The 18,622-nt window shown below is 36.5% G+C and overlaps 5 protein-coding genes across 6 annotated transcripts; 3 read left to right on the plus strand and 2 right to left on the minus strand.

Moving 5' to 3' along the window:
* Positions 1–559: 559 nt before the first annotated feature.
* LOC131021166 (uncharacterized) lies at positions 560–1,690 on the minus strand. Its single transcript, XM_057950256.1, has one exon. The coding sequence runs from the start codon at positions 1,688–1,690 to the stop codon at positions 560–562; it is 1,131 nt and encodes a 376-aa protein (XP_057806239.1).
* A 2,037-nt stretch (positions 1,691–3,727) lies between these two features.
* LOC131021168 (uncharacterized) lies at positions 3,728–5,377 on the minus strand. The gene has a single exon (XM_057950257.1). The coding sequence runs from the start codon at positions 5,375–5,377 to the stop codon at positions 3,728–3,730; it is 1,650 nt and encodes a 549-aa protein (XP_057806240.1).
* Positions 5,378–6,348: 971 nt separating this feature from the next.
* Positions 6,349–6,852, plus strand: LOC131021169 (dirigent protein 22-like). The gene has a single exon (XM_057950258.1). It carries the CDS (start codon positions 6,349–6,351, stop codon positions 6,850–6,852), a length of 504 nt encoding a protein of 167 aa, XP_057806241.1.
* A 4,658-nt stretch (positions 6,853–11,510) lies between these two features.
* On the plus strand, positions 11,511–11,978 carry LOC131021170 (dirigent protein 22-like). The gene has a single exon (XM_057950259.1). The coding sequence runs from the start codon at positions 11,511–11,513 to the stop codon at positions 11,976–11,978; it is 468 nt and encodes a 155-aa protein (XP_057806242.1).
* A 1,324-nt stretch (positions 11,979–13,302) lies between these two features.
* LOC131022250 (ATP synthase subunit O, mitochondrial-like) lies at positions 13,303–17,620 on the plus strand. Of its 2 annotated transcripts, XM_057951721.1 has the most exons (6): positions 13,303–14,391; positions 14,652–14,702; positions 15,170–15,413; positions 16,266–16,378; positions 17,023–17,109; positions 17,194–17,620. In XM_057951721.1, exons 1-6 carry the CDS (start codon positions 14,263–14,265, stop codon positions 17,320–17,322), a joined length of 753 nt encoding a protein of 250 aa, XP_057807704.1. In that variant the 5' UTR covers positions 13,303–14,262; the 3' UTR covers positions 17,323–17,620. The 2 variants fall into 2 exon arrangements, with proteins under 2 accessions (XP_057807704.1, XP_057807703.1); XM_057951720.1 differs by lacking the exons at positions 17,023–17,109; positions 17,194–17,620 and having other exon boundaries at positions 16,266–16,698.
* The last annotated feature ends 1,002 nt before the right edge of the window (positions 17,621–18,622 follow it).

Consider the following 18,622-nt stretch of genomic DNA (forward strand, 5'->3'; position numbering starts at 1 on the left):
CCCAGCCGAAATAAGCCCCGGAGCTGCAGAAGCCGAACCATCAGTGTTAACCTTGATCCAGCCGATGTCCGACGGCCACCAATAGACCGAAACGAATTCCGGAGGGGGAGCAGGCCTAGACTTCACCCCGAGGCTGCGAAGAGTGAGATAATCGCTCCAAACATTGCTCATGAAGCCAAGTTTCCGAAAATTATCCGTCTCCTTATATGCCGTCTTGACAACTTTCATTACTTTAACCGCACAAAACTCCTGGTCCTCAAAAACCGCATTATTCCTACTTGCCCAGATCATCCAAATCAAAGTGATGATTCCAATCTTCCAAAGATTCTGCAAAAGGGTGCTGAAATTGGAGTTCCAAGCAAGAACCAAGAAAGAGATAATGTCCTGACAGCTCATGAGCTCTTCTTTTCCAAACCAAGAAAGGAGGGTTCGCCATATAGGGGCCACCCGCTGGCATTGCCAAAAGAGGTGATCGATGGATTCAGCCTCGTTCCAGCAGATCGAGCAGACGTTAGGTGTAGTGAGACCTTGGCGCCGTAAGCAATCAACCGTTGGCAGCCTACCATGAATTAGACGCCAACAAGTCAGGGATCTGCGCACCGGGATTGCAGGATCCCAAAGCCACGAAACCCCAAGAAACCTGCGGGTAACGATGAGAAATGTTCGCAAAAGCAAGGGCCGAAGTGACGTTACCTCTGAGAGAGTGTTGCCATAAACGAGTATCAGCGTTATGTTGCATCTGAAGAAGAAGAATGTCACCGACGATATCCGGAAAATTCTGAACAAAACTCTCCGTGAAGTGCCAAACCCCCTCAAAACAATAGTCAGCAACCGAGTGATTGAGCGCCTCCCACAGAAAACCCAGAATTCCCATTCTGTCACAAAGCCTATAGCCGAGCCAGTTATCCGTCCAGAATAAGGTCGAACGACCATCACCAATAGCAGAGTAAGAGCTGCTCACCAGATCAGTAATCTCATGCTTTAAACCCAGCCAAATGGAAGAGTTAGCAACATTTTTCCTAGCATGACCATGTGGGGTTAAATATCTTGAGCGCAGGACATCCGAAGCAATGTCGCCTCCTTTGATCACATTCCACGCCAGTTTCATCAAAAAGCTTTTGTTCATGAGGGTGAAAGATCTCAAGCCAAGACCTCCCTCTTCCAGAGAAGCGCAGCAACGATCCCATTTTACCGCACAAGAGGGCTTCTGATCAGTGTTACCTGTCCAAATGAAATTTCGACATTTCCTATCCAGCTCATGAAGTAACGATTTCGGCCATCTGAACACCATCATGGTGTGAACAATGGAGCTCTGAATCACCGATTTAACCAAACAGAGCTGCCCCGCCATAGAGAGATTAAGACCAGCCCACCGCGAGAATTTCTGAACAATCCTGTCTTTAATCCCCATAAACTGAGCAGCCTTGGGACGACCCACAAAGAGGGGGGCCCCTAAATAAGTGACATGATCGCTACCCTGCGTAAACCCTAGTACACGATTGATACCTCTCTTCATCGGAGTTGCAACCCCTTTCGCAAAGTAGACGCGAGATTTTTCAAGACTACACACCTGCCCCGACAATCTGCCATAGTACTCAAGAATATGTTTAATCTTCTTAGCATTCCGAACCGAAGCTTTGCAGAAGACCAAGATATCGTCCGCGTATAAGAGGTGCGTTGGAAAGTCCATACATCGACTATAACTCATAGGAAAAGGTGTCTAGAGTTCACGCAATTGATGAACAGAAAGCTGAGTAAATCCTCTGCGATACCAAACAAAATGGGGAGAGAGGATCACCTTGACGAACCCCTCGAGTGCAAGCGAAATAGCCACTAAGACGCCCATTATAAAGGATGGATATGCGAGCAGAACTGAAAATAATGCCAATCCAAGCAATGAAAGTGTCGTGATATCCCAAAACTTTGAGAATTTTAAGAATGAAGTCCCATCTCATTGTATCAAAAGCCTTCTTGATATCGATCTTACAGGCTATGTTAGATTTGCGGTTCGTCCTGTTCATACAGTTGAAACCTTCGGAGCCCAGCGTAATACAATCATGAATGGAGCGCCCAGCTTATAAATCCAAACTGATTGGGAGAGACCGTGATAGCTGCAATTCTATTCAATCTAACCGCCAAAATCTTGGAGATGATCTTGAAGAAAAAGTTAGAAAGAATGATCGGTCTCAAATCCGACACCGTGGAAACCGAGTCCGTCTTAGGGATCAAAATCAAAGTACTCGCGTTGCAACCGTTCAGAAGATAAGAATTGAGAAAGAAACAGCGAACCGCTCTGATGATATCCTCCTGAATAATATCCCAATAGGTGTGAAAAAAAGTTCCCGAAAAACCATCGGGGCCCGGAGCACTCTGCGCATCCATGCTACGAACAGACGCAACAATCTCTAAGTCCGAAGGGATAGCGATCAGCTCATTATTATGCTCCATAGTGACTTTCATATCAAGGTTAGCCTCCAACTCAACAATATCCACATCCTCCGCCGTTCCTTGAGAGAACAAGCTCGTAAAGTGGTCCACAATATGCCTCTCAATACTAACTTGATCATAAACATGCGCCCCACCAATAATGAGATGACCAATAAGCAAGCCAGACTTGCGATACTTCAACATTCTGTGGAAAAAAGTAGTGTTTCTATCGCCATCTTGAAGCCAAGAGATTCTGCTGAGCTGCTGCAAGTGGGTATTCTTTCGAGAAAGCAAAGAATTGATCTCTGCCTGCTTCGCGACCTCCTAATCAAACAAAGCATCAGTATATCCTTCTCTAGAAATGTGGGTTTGAGTGTTAAGTAAGCCCTGCTGAAGCTCCGCGATCTTGGTGTCCACATTACCAAAGCCCGTTTTATTCCAAACCCGAAGCGCCCCCTTAAGACGCTTAAGCTTCAACATCACAGTGAGAATAGGGCAGAGAGTGTTAATATCTTCCCTCCAGGAAGACCTCACTACCTCCAAGAAATCCGGGTGGGTAGTCCACATGTTAAGAAAGCGAAAAGACCTTCTCCCAGGAATGATGGACGGGGTGCATTGAAGCACGATGGGGGAATGATCGGAAGTGAGTCTGGGAAGAACATTCGTAGTCACAGAATTCCAGAGATCCGAAAAAGAGGGAGAGACTAAGGCCCTATCCAGCAGAGATTCAACATGTGAAGGGAGAAATCTTCGACCAGACCAAGAGAACTGAAGTCCCGTTGCATGGGGTTCCAGAAAGCCCGTGTCGTTAATGAATCTACAAAAATCCAAACAAGAGGCACGAGAGGGCATAATAGAGCTAAGACGTTCATGCGCGCCCTTAACTGCATTGAAGTCCCCCATAAAAAAGGTGTTTCCATTAATAAAGTGGAGAAGGTCATACCAAAGATCCCGTCTGAGCAACGAGTCGTTAGCTCCATGAACCACAGCCACACGGAAGCACTTGTTCTGCCAAGAACACTCTGCAACAATAGTTTGAGCCGAGGAGAACACAACATTAGTGATAACATTGGGTTGAGCAAGTAACCAGATGTTAGGACGCCGAGGAATTATGTTATTCTGGTGTCTCGGAGTGAGGTTAAGAGAGCGCCAAAAACCCATCGAAACTTTCTGTAAATTAATCTTGGGTTCAATAATACCCACAATAATCGGAGAAAATGAGCGGCAATGCTCCTTTAAAAGCGTTTGGATTCGTCCGTGAAGCCCCGGACGTTCCAAACAATCACATTCATAAGAACGTTCAAAAGTGTGGAGAAGGAGTTTCCTCCCTCTCCATTTCCGCCGCCCAGCTTTTAGCAGCCATATTGTCCATCGTGCGCAAACTCGGCCTTTCTGGGGCTTCTATAATATAGTTCTGAACCTTATCTCCCATTTCCGCTGATTTCCTGAGCCTATGTTTAATAGAGTCAGCTGCTGGAGTATGAAGGGTTTTGCCTCCACGACCGCTGCCCGGAGGCCTACCCCTTCTTTTGGCAACTTCTTGTTCTTGGATGTAAGCTTCCAATTTTTGAATTTTCATGGCATTCTCTATCGCCAGAGCTTTCAAATCTGGGTTATTATCCGTAGAAACTCCAGCTTTCCAAATTTCCGGATCATGATTCTGCTCCTCATCAATGACAATGAGATGATTTAAAGTCGAGCTGGGCTCATCCACCAGTTCGGGCATGTCTGTGCCCTTCATCTTCTCATTTATCTCAAGATCCTCTAAGACTTCGAAAGTATTGTTGGTTGGAGTCGACATCGGCATGACCGATTTCTTTGGCGAGAGGACTTTCGCCTGACATCTAGTCTCCATAATAGTCACGGGCTCCAGTTGCTGTTTCTGCTGCCAAACCGGCCCCTTCTGAATCTCAGTCTCCGGTGAAAGTTTTTTCGAGTTCTCTTCCGTCTGCATGGGGCGTACGGTATTGCTTGGCTCAATTTTCTTCTCCGAATCAACTTTTTTGGTCTCTTTAGATTTGTATCTCCGACACTTATCAATGAGATGTCCGGTCAGTTTGCAATGTTGACAAAACGGGGGCAGCGCTTCATAGGAGAACTCAACGTAGATAGAGCTATTATCTTCTTCAATCATTAAAGATTCCCTTAGAGGTAGGTAGAGATCAAGTTCAATAAGGACACGTGCATAATGACCCACATCTCTATCCGCCGATCCTCCATCAATGTGAATTGGATTACCCAAGTACCTTCCAATCGCCGAGATAACCTCCGGATGCCACAGTTCAATTGGCAAATAGTAGATACGAACCCACACTTGCGCCATGGAGGAGAATTCTTTGTATGGATCAAACTTCGGGACCCATTCACGAAGTCGCAGTTGGCCTTGAGATAAATCGAGGTTGAGTTTCCCCTTGGCAGTTTTCTTGTCCTCCAAGGAACTGAACTTAAGGGTGAAAAAACCTTTTCCCATAGAAATTAATTGCCATGAATTCGAGATCTTCCAAATATTTTGTAACTCACCTTTTAATTCATGCACAAGTTTGGGTTTGGTGCCTTTGCGCAGCATTAATCTGCCTATGAGAGCATGTTTGAAATCCGCAATCCGTTCTTTGTAGAACTCCAGTGGAATTGAAAGAGTATCGACTCCACTCAAGGAGGAAGCATGAAGTGCTTGGAATCGGTGGGCAGGGAGATCCGGCTTCCTTTGACGCGGTCTCACAGCAGCCGCATAGTTAAGAGCAGTAGGGGTGTTCTTCGGCGAAGACGGACCGGTGGTTTCGGCGGTGGCAGCATCCGACTGATTAGGTTTGATACCCAGGCTATCTTTATTTTTAGGGTTTACTGGAGAAGATGGTGTTGCAGCCGAGTGAGGCGTGAAGTTGTTCGATATAGCAGGAAGGTTTAGAGCCGAACGGTCATGGCCATTACGAGGCGAATGGCCGGAATCCATCACGGCGGCGGGCAAGGCTAGGTGGAGAGGGAGGCGGCAGCGGGCATGGCCTTAGGGTTTTTCGAAAAAAGATTAGTTTTGACCTTCATTTATTTCACTTATTTTCATATTTTATTATTCTTAGCTAAATCAAGGAGATAAAAATATATAAAGGAAAGAAAAATTGATAATTATTATATGGAATAATTAATGTGATGTTTTGGCGAAAAAATGTTTTGGGCTTGTGGTTGTGCTTTTATATGTATAGAGAGTTCTTTCATGAAATTGAGAAATTCTATTAAAGAAATATATGTGGTATGCATCAACAAGAGCTTTAATTTAATATATTATATATAAAATATAGATTTAAAAATAAATAGTGAATATTTAAAGTGTCGAAACAAATTTCGTGCATGTGTGTGTGTGTGTTTAATATAAATAAATATATATATTGTTTATATGTCATATTATAAATAATTAATTCAACTATTATCCTTTTATTTATGGAGTAATTTTTATTTCTATTATATAAATGAAAAATATCAAAATCTATACATATATAGAAGCAAATCCAATAAGCCAAAAAAGAAGTTGCAAAAAATTTATTTTGTTAGAGTGCATTGATTTTAATAGTGAATGCTCATTATTCTCACATTCTCACCAAAAATATGTATAATAAAAAATTATAATTTCATTTTTCTAAAGCTATTCTTAGATACTTGTACGTTTCTAAAAACTAGCTCAATTCTTAGCCGTAAAGATGTTTGTGACATTTTCTCTCTCTGTCTTTCAGATGTTGATATATGCTAGTAATAATTTGGTTAAAGTATTGAAAATGCAATATTACATTATGGATTAATTTAAATAAATATGCCCGACCTAATCTTTCAAATTTCTACACCAGTTAAACATTCACAAGCAATCTTAAATTTCTCGCATCTATATAAACCCTACTTGTACGTATCATTCCACCACATCTTTAGTGAAATAAAATGTTGAAGTTTAGCATAGTTTTCATATTGATGCTCACAATAGCTAGTGTCAAAAGCAAAAATCCTAATAATGTAACGAAGTTTCGTATTTATCTTCATCTATTTTTTCGCGTGCCAAATGCAAATGCTTATGAGGTTGCTCGAGCCAACATCACGGCCGATTCTCCGACGTCGTTCGGCCTCGTCGTCGCCGGAGACACCTTGATCACGAGCGGGCTCGACATGAAGACGGGGATCTTGGGTCGGGCTCAAGGCTACACGGTGTATACAGACCTAAACGAGATTGCTAGGAAACTAAACGCAGAGTTCATATTCACGGCTGGAAAGTATCGAGGAAGCTCACTGATGGTATTGGGACGGGTTAATCATGAGCTTGCCATTGTGGGTGGTACGGGTGCCTTTCGAATGGCACAAGGATATGTCAATTCTACTACTTATTTGAATGATCCTCGCACTGGTTATATTCTTTTAGTTTTTGATTTCTATGTTATCTCTCGACTATGAATTAATTTATGATCGACAACTATCTTTAGTTATAATATACAATCACTTGATAAGGCTTTATATAAGCCTTTAACAGGATAAATAAACTATTTTCCTTTTCTCTTTTTTCTGTTTCTAATTCGATAGTGAATCTTGTTTAAAGCTATCAATTGAAATTCTCACCAACAATTATTGTATTGGCTGAAGTCAATTAGGTTAGTACTTGAAAATTAACATACTCCATTCGTGTCACAAAAAATAGGTCTAGAAGGGTACGATACGGATTTTAATAAAGATGATTGATGTACTGTGAGTTGAGAAAGAGTCCCACTTAAAAAGCAGTTTTAATAATGATAATTAACTATATTGTGAGTGGAAATCAAAAAGGTTCACCATGTAATTGAAAGTTTTCAAAAATGAAAATGAACTAATTTTTGTGTACGTCTCAAAAATAGCAAAAATGAACTATTTTTGTGGACGATGTGAGTATTAATTATACGTATATGTTAATTATTTATAAATTAATACATAAATTAATTATTTTTGTGGACGATGGGAGTATTAAACTAGTACCTTTTTTTTATCAATTAATACATAAATTAGCGCTCATTTTACTCCTTATAGTTACAGTCCATTTTTAAAATACTATAGACAATTAATTAGAATTTTACTATTTTATCCTATATTTTAGCCTCAAATTAAACTAAATTTTCAATTAATAATTTTATTTAAATAAATATGTTGGCAAATAAATGAAATATCCTAGCCCTAGTTTTGATGATACCAAAACCCTTAATTAACTATATTTGACGATGTTGTTTAAAGTTTGAGACGATATTATTCTCATAACTTAATTATAGTTTCACAAATTCTAGATAAAATAATACTCATAAGTAAGTTATAATCTTCAAGCTCCATACAAGATGGTGTTCAAAATTCAGATGTGGTATTTCAAACTCCAAAGAATATGGTTTTCAAAATTTTGACGTTCAAATGTCATACGTGGTCTTTAGAGCTTCATATGATTATCTGGTCTTATTAGGTCCATATGAGATGATACTTAGATGACATATCTTTAGTTAAATTATTTCTTATCCGTCAAATTTAAAGAATTTGAACAAACTTAATACTCCATCCGTCCCCCAAATATCTTCCTAAGAGAGGATCACATGGGTTTTAATAAAAGTTAGTTATGTATTTGATAAGTTGGGAATGGGTCTCACAAAAAGTGAAATTATAAGAGTGATAGTTAGTGAAAGTGAAGAACGAGTCCCACAAAAAGTGAAATTGTAAGAATAATAATTAGTGAAATTGTTTCCAAAAATATGTTAGGAAGATGTTTTGGGGACGAACCAAAAACGAAAAAAAAAGGAAAATATTATCAATATATGATTAACAGCAGATGCGACACATCAATCGTACATCATATCATACTTTAAATTTACATATTTTTTTCTTCTAAAATCTTCAATCCCACATCAACTTTTTATAAACTTCATCAAATGAACATTTATATAAAAATGAATTTCTATTATCACAACCTACATTTAATTGGCGAAAGTGATTAAGATTATTATTATTTCAAATATTATATTATTAATTTAATTTGATCATATCAAATTAATTAAAGAAATAATTTATATATAAACTATTTTATATGCTATAGTAATAAAAATAATTATAAATGATGACATAAAATGATTCTCGTCGAATTTGACGCTAGTATATTCCTAATTGTTTATTTCTCCTACACCCAAAAAGTCCGAATTTCGAATTTTAATAGCAACAAAACATATTTCAAAATGTTGGGATGGGGTTAGGGTTGTAAATGAATCGAATCGAGTCGAATATCATAATTTTGTATTCGTATTTGAATACTAACCGAATCGAATCGAATCGAATATTTATATTTCGAATCGAATATTTATCGAATACGAATATCAAAATTCGAATATCGAATCAAATACGAATTATTTGATTAGTTTACAATCGCAATGACGAAGCGCGATTTGTGATGGAAGAATGACTTCAATTTAAAATTTCGATTTTATAAATTGTAAAGTTTTACTTTTTAAATTATGGAGAATTACTTTAATGCATATTATGATTTTTTGCATTTTCCCTTTTTATAATTGTCAATTATTATATACTATTATAATTCTTGTATATATAATTAGATATTGATGAATATAAAATTAAATTCATCCAATAAAGTGATGAATCCGCCATAAAATTTACAATCAAATGGTGAAAATGAGTTCATAATTTATTTTAGCCCCTTCACACATACACATATATACATATATATAATATTTAAATATTTAATCATGTATTTATGCGAATATCGAATCGAATATCATAATTTCATATAAGTATTTGAATACTAATCAAATCGAATATTTGTTATGGAATACGAATAACACAATTTCAAATCGAATCTCGAATCGAGCAAAAATATTCGATTCATTTACAACCCTAGATGGGGTGCATTAGTTTTCTGCACAGTTGTTTTGCAGGACAATTTCTACTCACTTGGTCCATTAATCGAGCAGTAGGGGAGCCTTAATCTCACTATAAACTCTTAAAAATAAATAGTACTCCCTCCGTCCCCAAAATAAGTTCCTCTTTGGGGACGGCACGGGTTTTAAGGAAAATGGTAAAGTGTATTGATAGTGGAGAAAAATATATTATAATTAGTATTGGGAGTGGTGAAAGGTGAAAAAGTGTTATAATTAGTATTGAGAGTGGTGAAAAAGTGAAAAGTAAGAATAAATAAAGTATTATTAGTGGTGGGGTAGTTGTCCAAAAATAGAAAGAAAGAAAGAGGAACTTATTTGGGGGACGTCCTAAAATGGAAAAAGAGGAACTTATTTCAGGGACGGAGGGAGTAGTTGTATTCATATAGGACAAAATTAGTTCATCAATTAATATACTTACTTACTTTAAAGAGAGGGCTATATTGGGAAGTCAAAAGAAGACTATATATTTATTGAATCACCTTAAATGTCCTATCAAACAGGGAGATAATTTACCCTGATATAAAAAATAACAAATGCAAGTGTAATTTGTATTTTGTTGTGCCCATAACAATTTGAGGCAAGCTGCTGCTTTGGGTTAGGGATATAATCAAATCCAATTAAATATCATAATATTCAAATTTAATTTATTTTCTTAATATAAATTTACAAAGAAATTAAATGGCCGCACCACAGGGGACTTGAACCCAAGATCTTTGACCTTAGGCATTAACCTCTTACCGCTTAGCCAACACAAGCACACCAAATTTAATTTGTTTATTATCAAGTGATCAAGTGGTCAAGCCTTGAGTTTTCTTTATGAATACTTCGAGCTTCATGAGCTTATTCGTGTTTACTCGAGCTCAAATAAATTACTGAATTTAAATTTATTTTTTAAAATATTAATTTTTTATTTTTTTTAAAGATTATTTTACTCCCCATAATATAATATACTCCCTCCGTCCATGAAAGAACTTCCTAGGAGGGAGTGACACGAGTTTTAAGAAAAAGTTTGTTGAGTGTATTGAGAGTAAAGAAAAAGTTGTTGAGTGTATTAAGAGCGGTGAAAATGTGTTATAATTAATATTGGAAGTTGTGAAAAAAGTGAAAAGTAAGTAATTATAAGTGGTGGGGTATAGTCCAAAAATAGGTAGGAAGTTTTTTTATGGACGTCCCAAAAAAGAAAGATCGGAAGTTCTTTCGTGGATGGATGAAGTATTAATTATTTTCTATAACAAATAGAGTTAATTAGAGACTAAATAAAATTATCACTAATTATAACATATAAATATAATTAATTTGTATCTACTAATATTTTATATATTTTTCCAAATTAAACCACTTAACGAATTTATTCACGAATGATTGAGTTGAATAATACTATCCTCAAGTTAAATTTGTTTAACTAGTTTTTCTCTTCGGCGATTGAAAGGCGGCGGCTTCGTAGTTTGAGAAAGATGTCTCCTCCACAATGTGAGCCAAGTGGAAGAAGAAGCGTATGAGGAGGTTGAAGAGGAAAGCGCTGAAAGATGAGGCAGAGATCTAAGTAGTTCCATCCCATTTATGGCGGTTTTCATGCGCAAGGGATTTCTAGGGTTTCAAAATGTTAATTTTCTTTCAGCGAATTTTAATTTGCAATGCTACTTTGTTACCTACCGGCAACGATGGGATTTTGTTGGATGATTGTTTTAAATGTCGATTTTGAATATTTTCTTTTAAAAGAAGTTTAATTTGTTTAACTGATGAGTTTTATTAAACAAACTCGAATGGCGTTTTATTGAATTGAGCTCCGAATATCTCACGATACTTGATTCGCTTACAAAGTTACAAATGTAGGGTGGAGCAGTTCGTTTTGATGATTCTTGGATAATCTCATTCTCTCTTAATAATCAAATGTCACCACCCCTTATAAAAAAAAGTCAAATAATCCTACATCCTACTATAGCTGATCATTAATTCAAATAAATACAACATGCCCCCGCCTAATTTTCCGATTATCATTATTTCACTTTTCCAAAAAAAAACAAAAAACAAAAAATTCACCTCGCAATTTTGGCTTTCTGACATCTATATAACCGCAACATTCAACAACATATTTAAAATATACCATAAGAAAAAAAAATGTTGAAATCCGATAGAATTTTCATATTAATTTGTTCAGTGATGGTGATGGCAGCCAATGTCGAAAGCACAATTTATAATGTAGCTAAGTTTCGTGTTTATGTTCATGAAAACGAAAGCGGGCCGAATAGAAATGTTTATGAGGTTGGTCGGGCCAACATCACGGCTAGTTCCCCGACGTCGTTCGGGCTGGTCTCCGTGGGAGACGGGTTGATGACGAGCGGGCCTGACGTGAACACGGGGAAGCTAGGGCGAGCTCAGGGCTTGGGAGTAAGTTCGAGCCTAACAGAATCGGTGAAAACGATAACTGGGTATTTTGTGTTCACGGAAGGAAAATATCGCGGGAGCACCCTAATTGCGTTGGGACGGATTAACGAAGAGGTTTCTGTTGTGGGTGGTACGGCTCTCTTTCGATTGGCGCGAGGATATGCCAATTCCTTTACTTACTCTAATGATCCTCGCACTGCCAATAGTATCATTGTTTATGATTTCTATGTTAACCTCAACTAGGAATCACAACTTTCTTTAATAATCATCACTCAATAAAATTATATTTATCTCGTTTACTTGTTGATGCCAGTAATAATTGGCTCAAAAATTGTAATTGCAATATATACTTTGGAGGTATATATCCACTACAATTTGTAAAAACAAAAAAATATTCATACTTCATAGAACATACTCCGTCTCTCTGCCCATTCATTTTCTAATTTGTCATTTTCGTTCATCCACTAATTCAGTTCCTACCTCTTTATTAATATGACTTTTCAAATTCCTACATGTTTACACATATACTAACAATGCACATAACAATGCTCGTTTCGGACCATCATATTCTCTCCCTGTATATATTCCTAGTTTAGGAGTTTGTAGACTTGTATATATATATATATATATATATATATATATATATATATATATATATATTTCTCATTCTACTCTTTATAAATGAAGATGAAAAAAAATCATTTCTCCTTACAGCCGGACCTGGATGTAGTTAGTTATTATTATTTTTATTTTATTTTTTGGTTATTTAGCGATAATAATTGGTGTAAGAAATAATTTTGTGGCTATACCAATATATCATTATTAGAAGTGGAATGAGATTCAGTGTACCAGACTTTATGTCCCACTTTCAATTTTATTTAATTTCTTATATATTTTTTCTTTAATTTCAATTTTCTATGCTTTAGTTTAATTTTGTGATTATTAACTAGGGTTTATTTCATCAATCTAGGGTATATAATTATTTTTTATCATTTAATTTCACTTTTATTAGTTAATAATAGGTTGATAAATTCAAAGTCATTGTATATCCTTTTTTAAAAAATTATTTTTTAAAAATAAAAATTAAATATAATTCATAGTAATAAATTTTATTTTTATAATAAAAATATTTTTAAAATGATATATATAAGCATGAGACACAGTGATACACATAAGATTGTGGGACACTGAATCTCATCCCATTCGGAGTAGAGTTGGATTTTGAGAAGACTCTTTAATCTGGTACATCTAAGCTAAAACAAAAAAAAAATCTAACATTAACGTTTCTATAATAAAATTAATATTTGGACCAGTGCAATGAACGGAAAATATTTCTCTATATTTATAAAGTTGTTACCAACTCAATTATCAATTTATAAATATAATAAATATGCAATTTTAATTAAATATATATTATATATTATTAAATATATTATAAATAGCATATTAAATATTCTAAAATTCATTTTTAAATTTGAAAACACTAATCCCCTAAAGCACACTGCCCCCCCCCCCCTCCATGTTTTTTTAACTTTAGTACTCCCTCCGTCCACAAAGATAGTGTGTTTATTACTATTTTTGTCCGTCCATAAATTTTTTTTATGTGTTTTCCTTTTTTAAAAAAACTCTTTTATACTTTAAACTTTATTCACACTCAATATTTACAAAATACTCACCTTTTACTTTTATATTTTGGTGGGCTCAACACTATCATTTAACATTAAAATCAAATCTTTCAACTTTTTTATTAAAATTTGTGTCCTCCACAATACACTCTTTGTGGAAGGAGGGAGTATCTCCGGTAACCCTATCTAATCCCATCTGTTGTCCTCCTCCGGAGCTGCCCCATGTACCCATCTTCCTCCGCTTCCGATGATAGCAGACCAGCGACTAACAGCAGCAACAACCCTCGTTGATGTCGTCCATCCAGCAACAACAGCATCCCGCGTCGATGCCGTCCATCCTTCCCTACTCTACTGCTACAGCTTGCCGCAACGCCACCTGCCCTGCATCCCCTCCGCCCGTCTGCCGCCAGCAGACAACAGACCTTCTTGCTCCACTGCCACACCCTATCTCTGTCGGTTTGGTCAGTTACCGATCAAAATAGATCGACTTCAGTCGATCGGTTTTGGTCGATTTTATATGCTTTGATTGGTCGGTTCAATTCGTATTTTACACCTATCAGTTCAATTTTGATTTGAGTATATTGGGTCTGTTCAATTTTGAACTGAGCATAGCGGTAGATAAGGGTAATATTTTTGGGTGTACCCGCAATTTACGGGTCGAATACCTGTAATTTGCGGGTAGGGAACCCGCTCAGCCCCGAATTTACACCCCCACTTCCCAAGCCAATCCAGCAGTTTAATCATGCCCATCAACAACTAACAGACACACGTGGCAATTAATAATCGCGGTAGCACGGAAAATCTATGCATCGACGGGTTAAACCTAAGTACTCCAATGGCAGTGTGAGGAGTTGGAGCAGTGTTAGGACACCAATTTTTTCAACAAAATTTCCGAACTGGCAATGGCTACGCGCATGAGATCGGGGCTTCGTCTTCTCCGCCGTGCCCTCTTCGTCGAATCTTCCTCCACCGCCTCGGAGAGATCCGTCGGCTCCACAGCTGTCCTCTCCTCCGGTTCCACCCTCAGTGAGGTATCACGAATTAGTGCTGCCGAATGTGGATTTTTTTTCTTCTTTTTCTTGGGTACTTCTCTTTTATTTTTTTGTTATCCTGTGAATTTATATTTTGGAGTAATTTAGTGTGCTTCCGGTGCTGCCCCTGCCGAAATGACGTCTTCCTTCAATTGGATTTTTGTTTTGTTCTTTTTTGGGGGGATTTTGAAATTTTTGATTCAATATTTCTTAATTTGTGGCCCTTGTTTTGAGTTTCAACTGTGATGAATTCATCGCAGTTCACGAGGAACTATGCTTCTGTACCTGCTTCTAAACCGCAGAAAGTGAAGGTAATACTCTCCTTCATTTTCTTATGAGCTCTTTCACGATTTCACTTTCGAATTTTGTAATATCAGGCTGCTATGGCAATTGGTACCCTTAGATTTTTAGCACTGCATCTTTTTTTGTGCTAACGGATTTCCCGATTCATCACTTGTTTGGCAATAAATGCACATTTTGAACATCACATACTACTGACTTCGCCATTCTTTAACCTTCATAGCATGAGCTTATGTGGCTTGCAGCCTTCTTATTGCGCCTGTTGCTTTATCATTTTACTCGTAGCTTTACTGTTATGCAGATTATTTAAAATGTTTTCTTGAAATAGACCTCCTATTCATGTTTCTTATTTTATTTTTCTGAAAATGTTTTGATTTGTGTATTACTTACTATTTGTGACAGCACGAATTCGATTTAGTAGAATATTCTGAAGTTACAACAGAATTTGTTGTTTGAGATATTCTATTATTGCTTCTAGGTTCCAGTGACAATGTTTGGAGTTTCTGGGAACTACGCATCAGCCTTGTACATTGCAGCAGTTAAAGCAAATGTTCTGGACAAAGTTGAATCTGAGCTTCTCACCCTTGTTGAAGCTTCAAAAGCAAGCCCTACGTTTGCACAATTCATGAAGGATGCTTCAGTAACTTCAGACACCAGAGTGAAGGCAATAAATGATATCTGTGGTCAAGCTAAATTTTCAGATATCACAAAGAACTTCATGGGTAATTGATTTTTAGCTGTTGACTATATGCTTCTGATCACAAATTTTAGTTGTATGTCTTTGGTGTTACTCCCTCCGTCCCATAACAAGTGTCCTAGTTTCTTTGTATTTAACAAACAAACTAGGACACTTGTTATGGGACGGAGGGAGTACATTTCTAGAACGAGGGTTTAGTGCATTTAACAAGATATGTGTTTTTTCCTGCACTTGAACTCAATGTAGTTGGTTGTTTCTACTTTCTTGTGTATTCTTGCAGTATTGATTCTATCACTACTTAGAGTCTTTTGGTTTCCACGTAATTGCATCATACAGTAAAATCTAAAATTGTCAACTTTTAAGAAATGATTTGTATCTATAACAATGATATCATAGGGTTTTACTTTATTGATTGTTACCATATTTTGCTGCTTTCTGCTCTTGGATCTCTCTCTCTCTGAGTTGATTTCTAGTTTCTACTCAGTAACATATTAATATTCGATACGTAAGGATCTAATCTTCATACTCACTGTAAATAACATGAAATGTGCAATCAAAGACTATGTGCTCGATATCCTATGATCTCTCTTCGCCTACTTGCATCTAGACTAAAGCAATGTCATTTAATTAGTAACTGGGTGTAGGTTATGCATATTATTATCTGTTTTTGGATGAAGAAGAAGAAAGAAAAAACCAAAATTTAGAATATTTGCAGCAGTCATTCCAGGGCCAATATTGCATAATAGTTGACTCTTTAGACATCCATCAGATGTTGATACATGCAAGCCTGTTTGGGTTTTTAATGTAGATCCTGAATTTAAATTCCTCTTTAGGTTATATATATGCATATCTATTTCATTTACATTTCTTGTACCAGCTGTTGTTGCTGAAGCTGGGAGGCTGGGACATTTGGGACGGATGGTGCAAAGATTCTCAGAGCTTACCATGGCTCACAGAGGGGAAGTAAAAGTTACTGTGACAACTGTGATTGTAAGCTCACTCCTGGAATGTAAATGTTGTATATATGTGTTTTCCCTAAGTTGGGCAGTTTTATGGAGCAAAAGAATTCTAGCTCTATGTGCACTCTCTCCCAATGATGTTTCTAAGATTTTATTTTTTTCGCCCTTACACAATGAAAACCTTAATCCTGGTAGGAAATCCGTTAGCCACCCATCCCGTTTCTCCCTGGAAAAATGTCAACTTCTTTCCTATGACCTTCCTTGGCTCTGGGGATGTGGGCTAATTATTCCATTTTTTGCATGAATGTGATTTCCAGTGAGTTCTTAATGGATTACTGCATTTTTTGGTCCTGTGTATTGCATGAAATTTATGCTTGGCAGGGTAGCTTTTCCTGTCTATTTGTGATAGAATTACATAAATAATCAGTTAAAATACGCTTGATGCTTAGACCATGATATTCATACGCTATTATGTGAATTTTACGGTTGTTTTTGTGGAACGGATCATATGGTTATTGTATTTTAACCAAAGTGTGAACTAGGGTGTACATGAATCTAGTAAAGAACCTAACCCATTTGCAAGCCTGGGAAAGTTTCCTTTTCCCCAAAATTCGCATCTCTTCAAAATGCATAATTTGTATGTTCTCTTTTGACTGTTATCTCTTCCTCTTTCAGCCTTTGCCTCAGGAAGAGGAGAATGAATTGATAGAGACATTGCAGGAGATACTTGGACAAGGGACGAAGGTTATAGTTGACCAGAAGGTGAGTTTTATTATCATTTCGATTTTTGGGGTTCTCTTCTGGTTATGGGAATGTTAATGCCAATAAATCCCGTGATCCCTGCAGATCGATACCAGCATTCTTGGTGGTCTTGTGGTAGAATTTGATCAGAAAGTTTTTGACATGTCCATAAGGACTAGGGCGCGCCAGATGGAGCGCTTCCTGCGCCAACCGACTAACCTAGACGCCCTATAAACGGTTAATCAGTACAGTTTCAGATGGCTTGCCCTAAAATTTTGGGGAGATAAACGCAACTCTGATTTTGAATGTGACGAGAGATGCCTTACTGCCATTCTTACTAATCTCCTGCGAATAAATGACACTCCTGTTTCAGGGTTGCTTCAGTCATATGATAAACACTGTAATGTTTAAACTGCCTCGTTATAAATTTTTTAATTCATCAATTGTACACTGAAACCTGCATTTTTAGAATGAATGGAGGAATATTTTGTTTTCAGCTTTAATATATTTCGCATAAGTAATTGCAGGAATATTTTGCATGACTAATGTGTACCGCAATTTCATATTCAATAACACGATCGATTACATATAGTCGTTAACTTGAATATCAGTGCATAATTTTCAAAGCATGAAAAAAAAAACGTATGATGAAAGCAAGAAATGAATTCACCAGCAACATCCCTTGCTTTTGAAGTTTTCCTTAAAAGAAACTTTTCTATCAACCTTTGAATTAGTATCTGGAAAATCTACATATCACTAATATTGTTACGCATGTAATTTTGATGTTATTTTTTACGTAGAAATTGCAGGAAATTATAGCCATCATTTCAATTAATATTTCTTGAAGCCTTTTTTCCAGCCTTCCTGTTTGGTGGTGAATAGAGCGGAAAATGACCACGCACAGCACAACACATAAAACATGCATACAATACAAGATGATTGTTTTTGTTATTTTTTCGTGTGAAAAGGAAAAAAACCTTAATATGTATCATTGAATAGCTTTTCACTTTTTCAACTGAAAATCTCCAATTCAATTACATTTTGGCTTTCTCTTCTGGGTATAATGGAAAGGCTTCTTACACGTGAAATAGTATTTTCTTTGAAAGCAAATATGGTCACTTTCAACCCTCTCCAAAGACGCAATACCATATATGTAAAGATTTTTAGATCCGTTGGCAATTTGCTATGACCTTAATCAAGGTATGCGTATTGTAATATCTATACTATATTAAAAAGGGAGTTTCCAATTTGAAATCAATTTTAAATTAATTTCAAAATTGAGTGACAATTTTGTAGTTATAATAAAATTGAAGGTTTATGTTTAAACTATATACTTTTCCTTTTCCTTTTATTTTCATTTTCTTTAACTTCTTATTTTGTTACATTTCTTTCCAAAATTGTGAAATTCGATTAATTATAAAATATTTAATATGCATATCAAATTAAAGATCACGATAAGAGCTTTAATATGATATATTTTATGAAAATATTTGATTTAAAATGTAAAAATTAAATTTGATTTAAAGTTTTATAA

The sequence above is a fragment of the Salvia miltiorrhiza genome, chromosome 4, assembly GCF_028751815.1.
Source record: "Salvia miltiorrhiza cultivar Shanhuang (shh) chromosome 4, IMPLAD_Smil_shh, whole genome shotgun sequence".
NCBI classification, from domain to species: Eukaryota; Viridiplantae; Streptophyta; class Magnoliopsida; order Lamiales; family Lamiaceae; genus Salvia; species Salvia miltiorrhiza.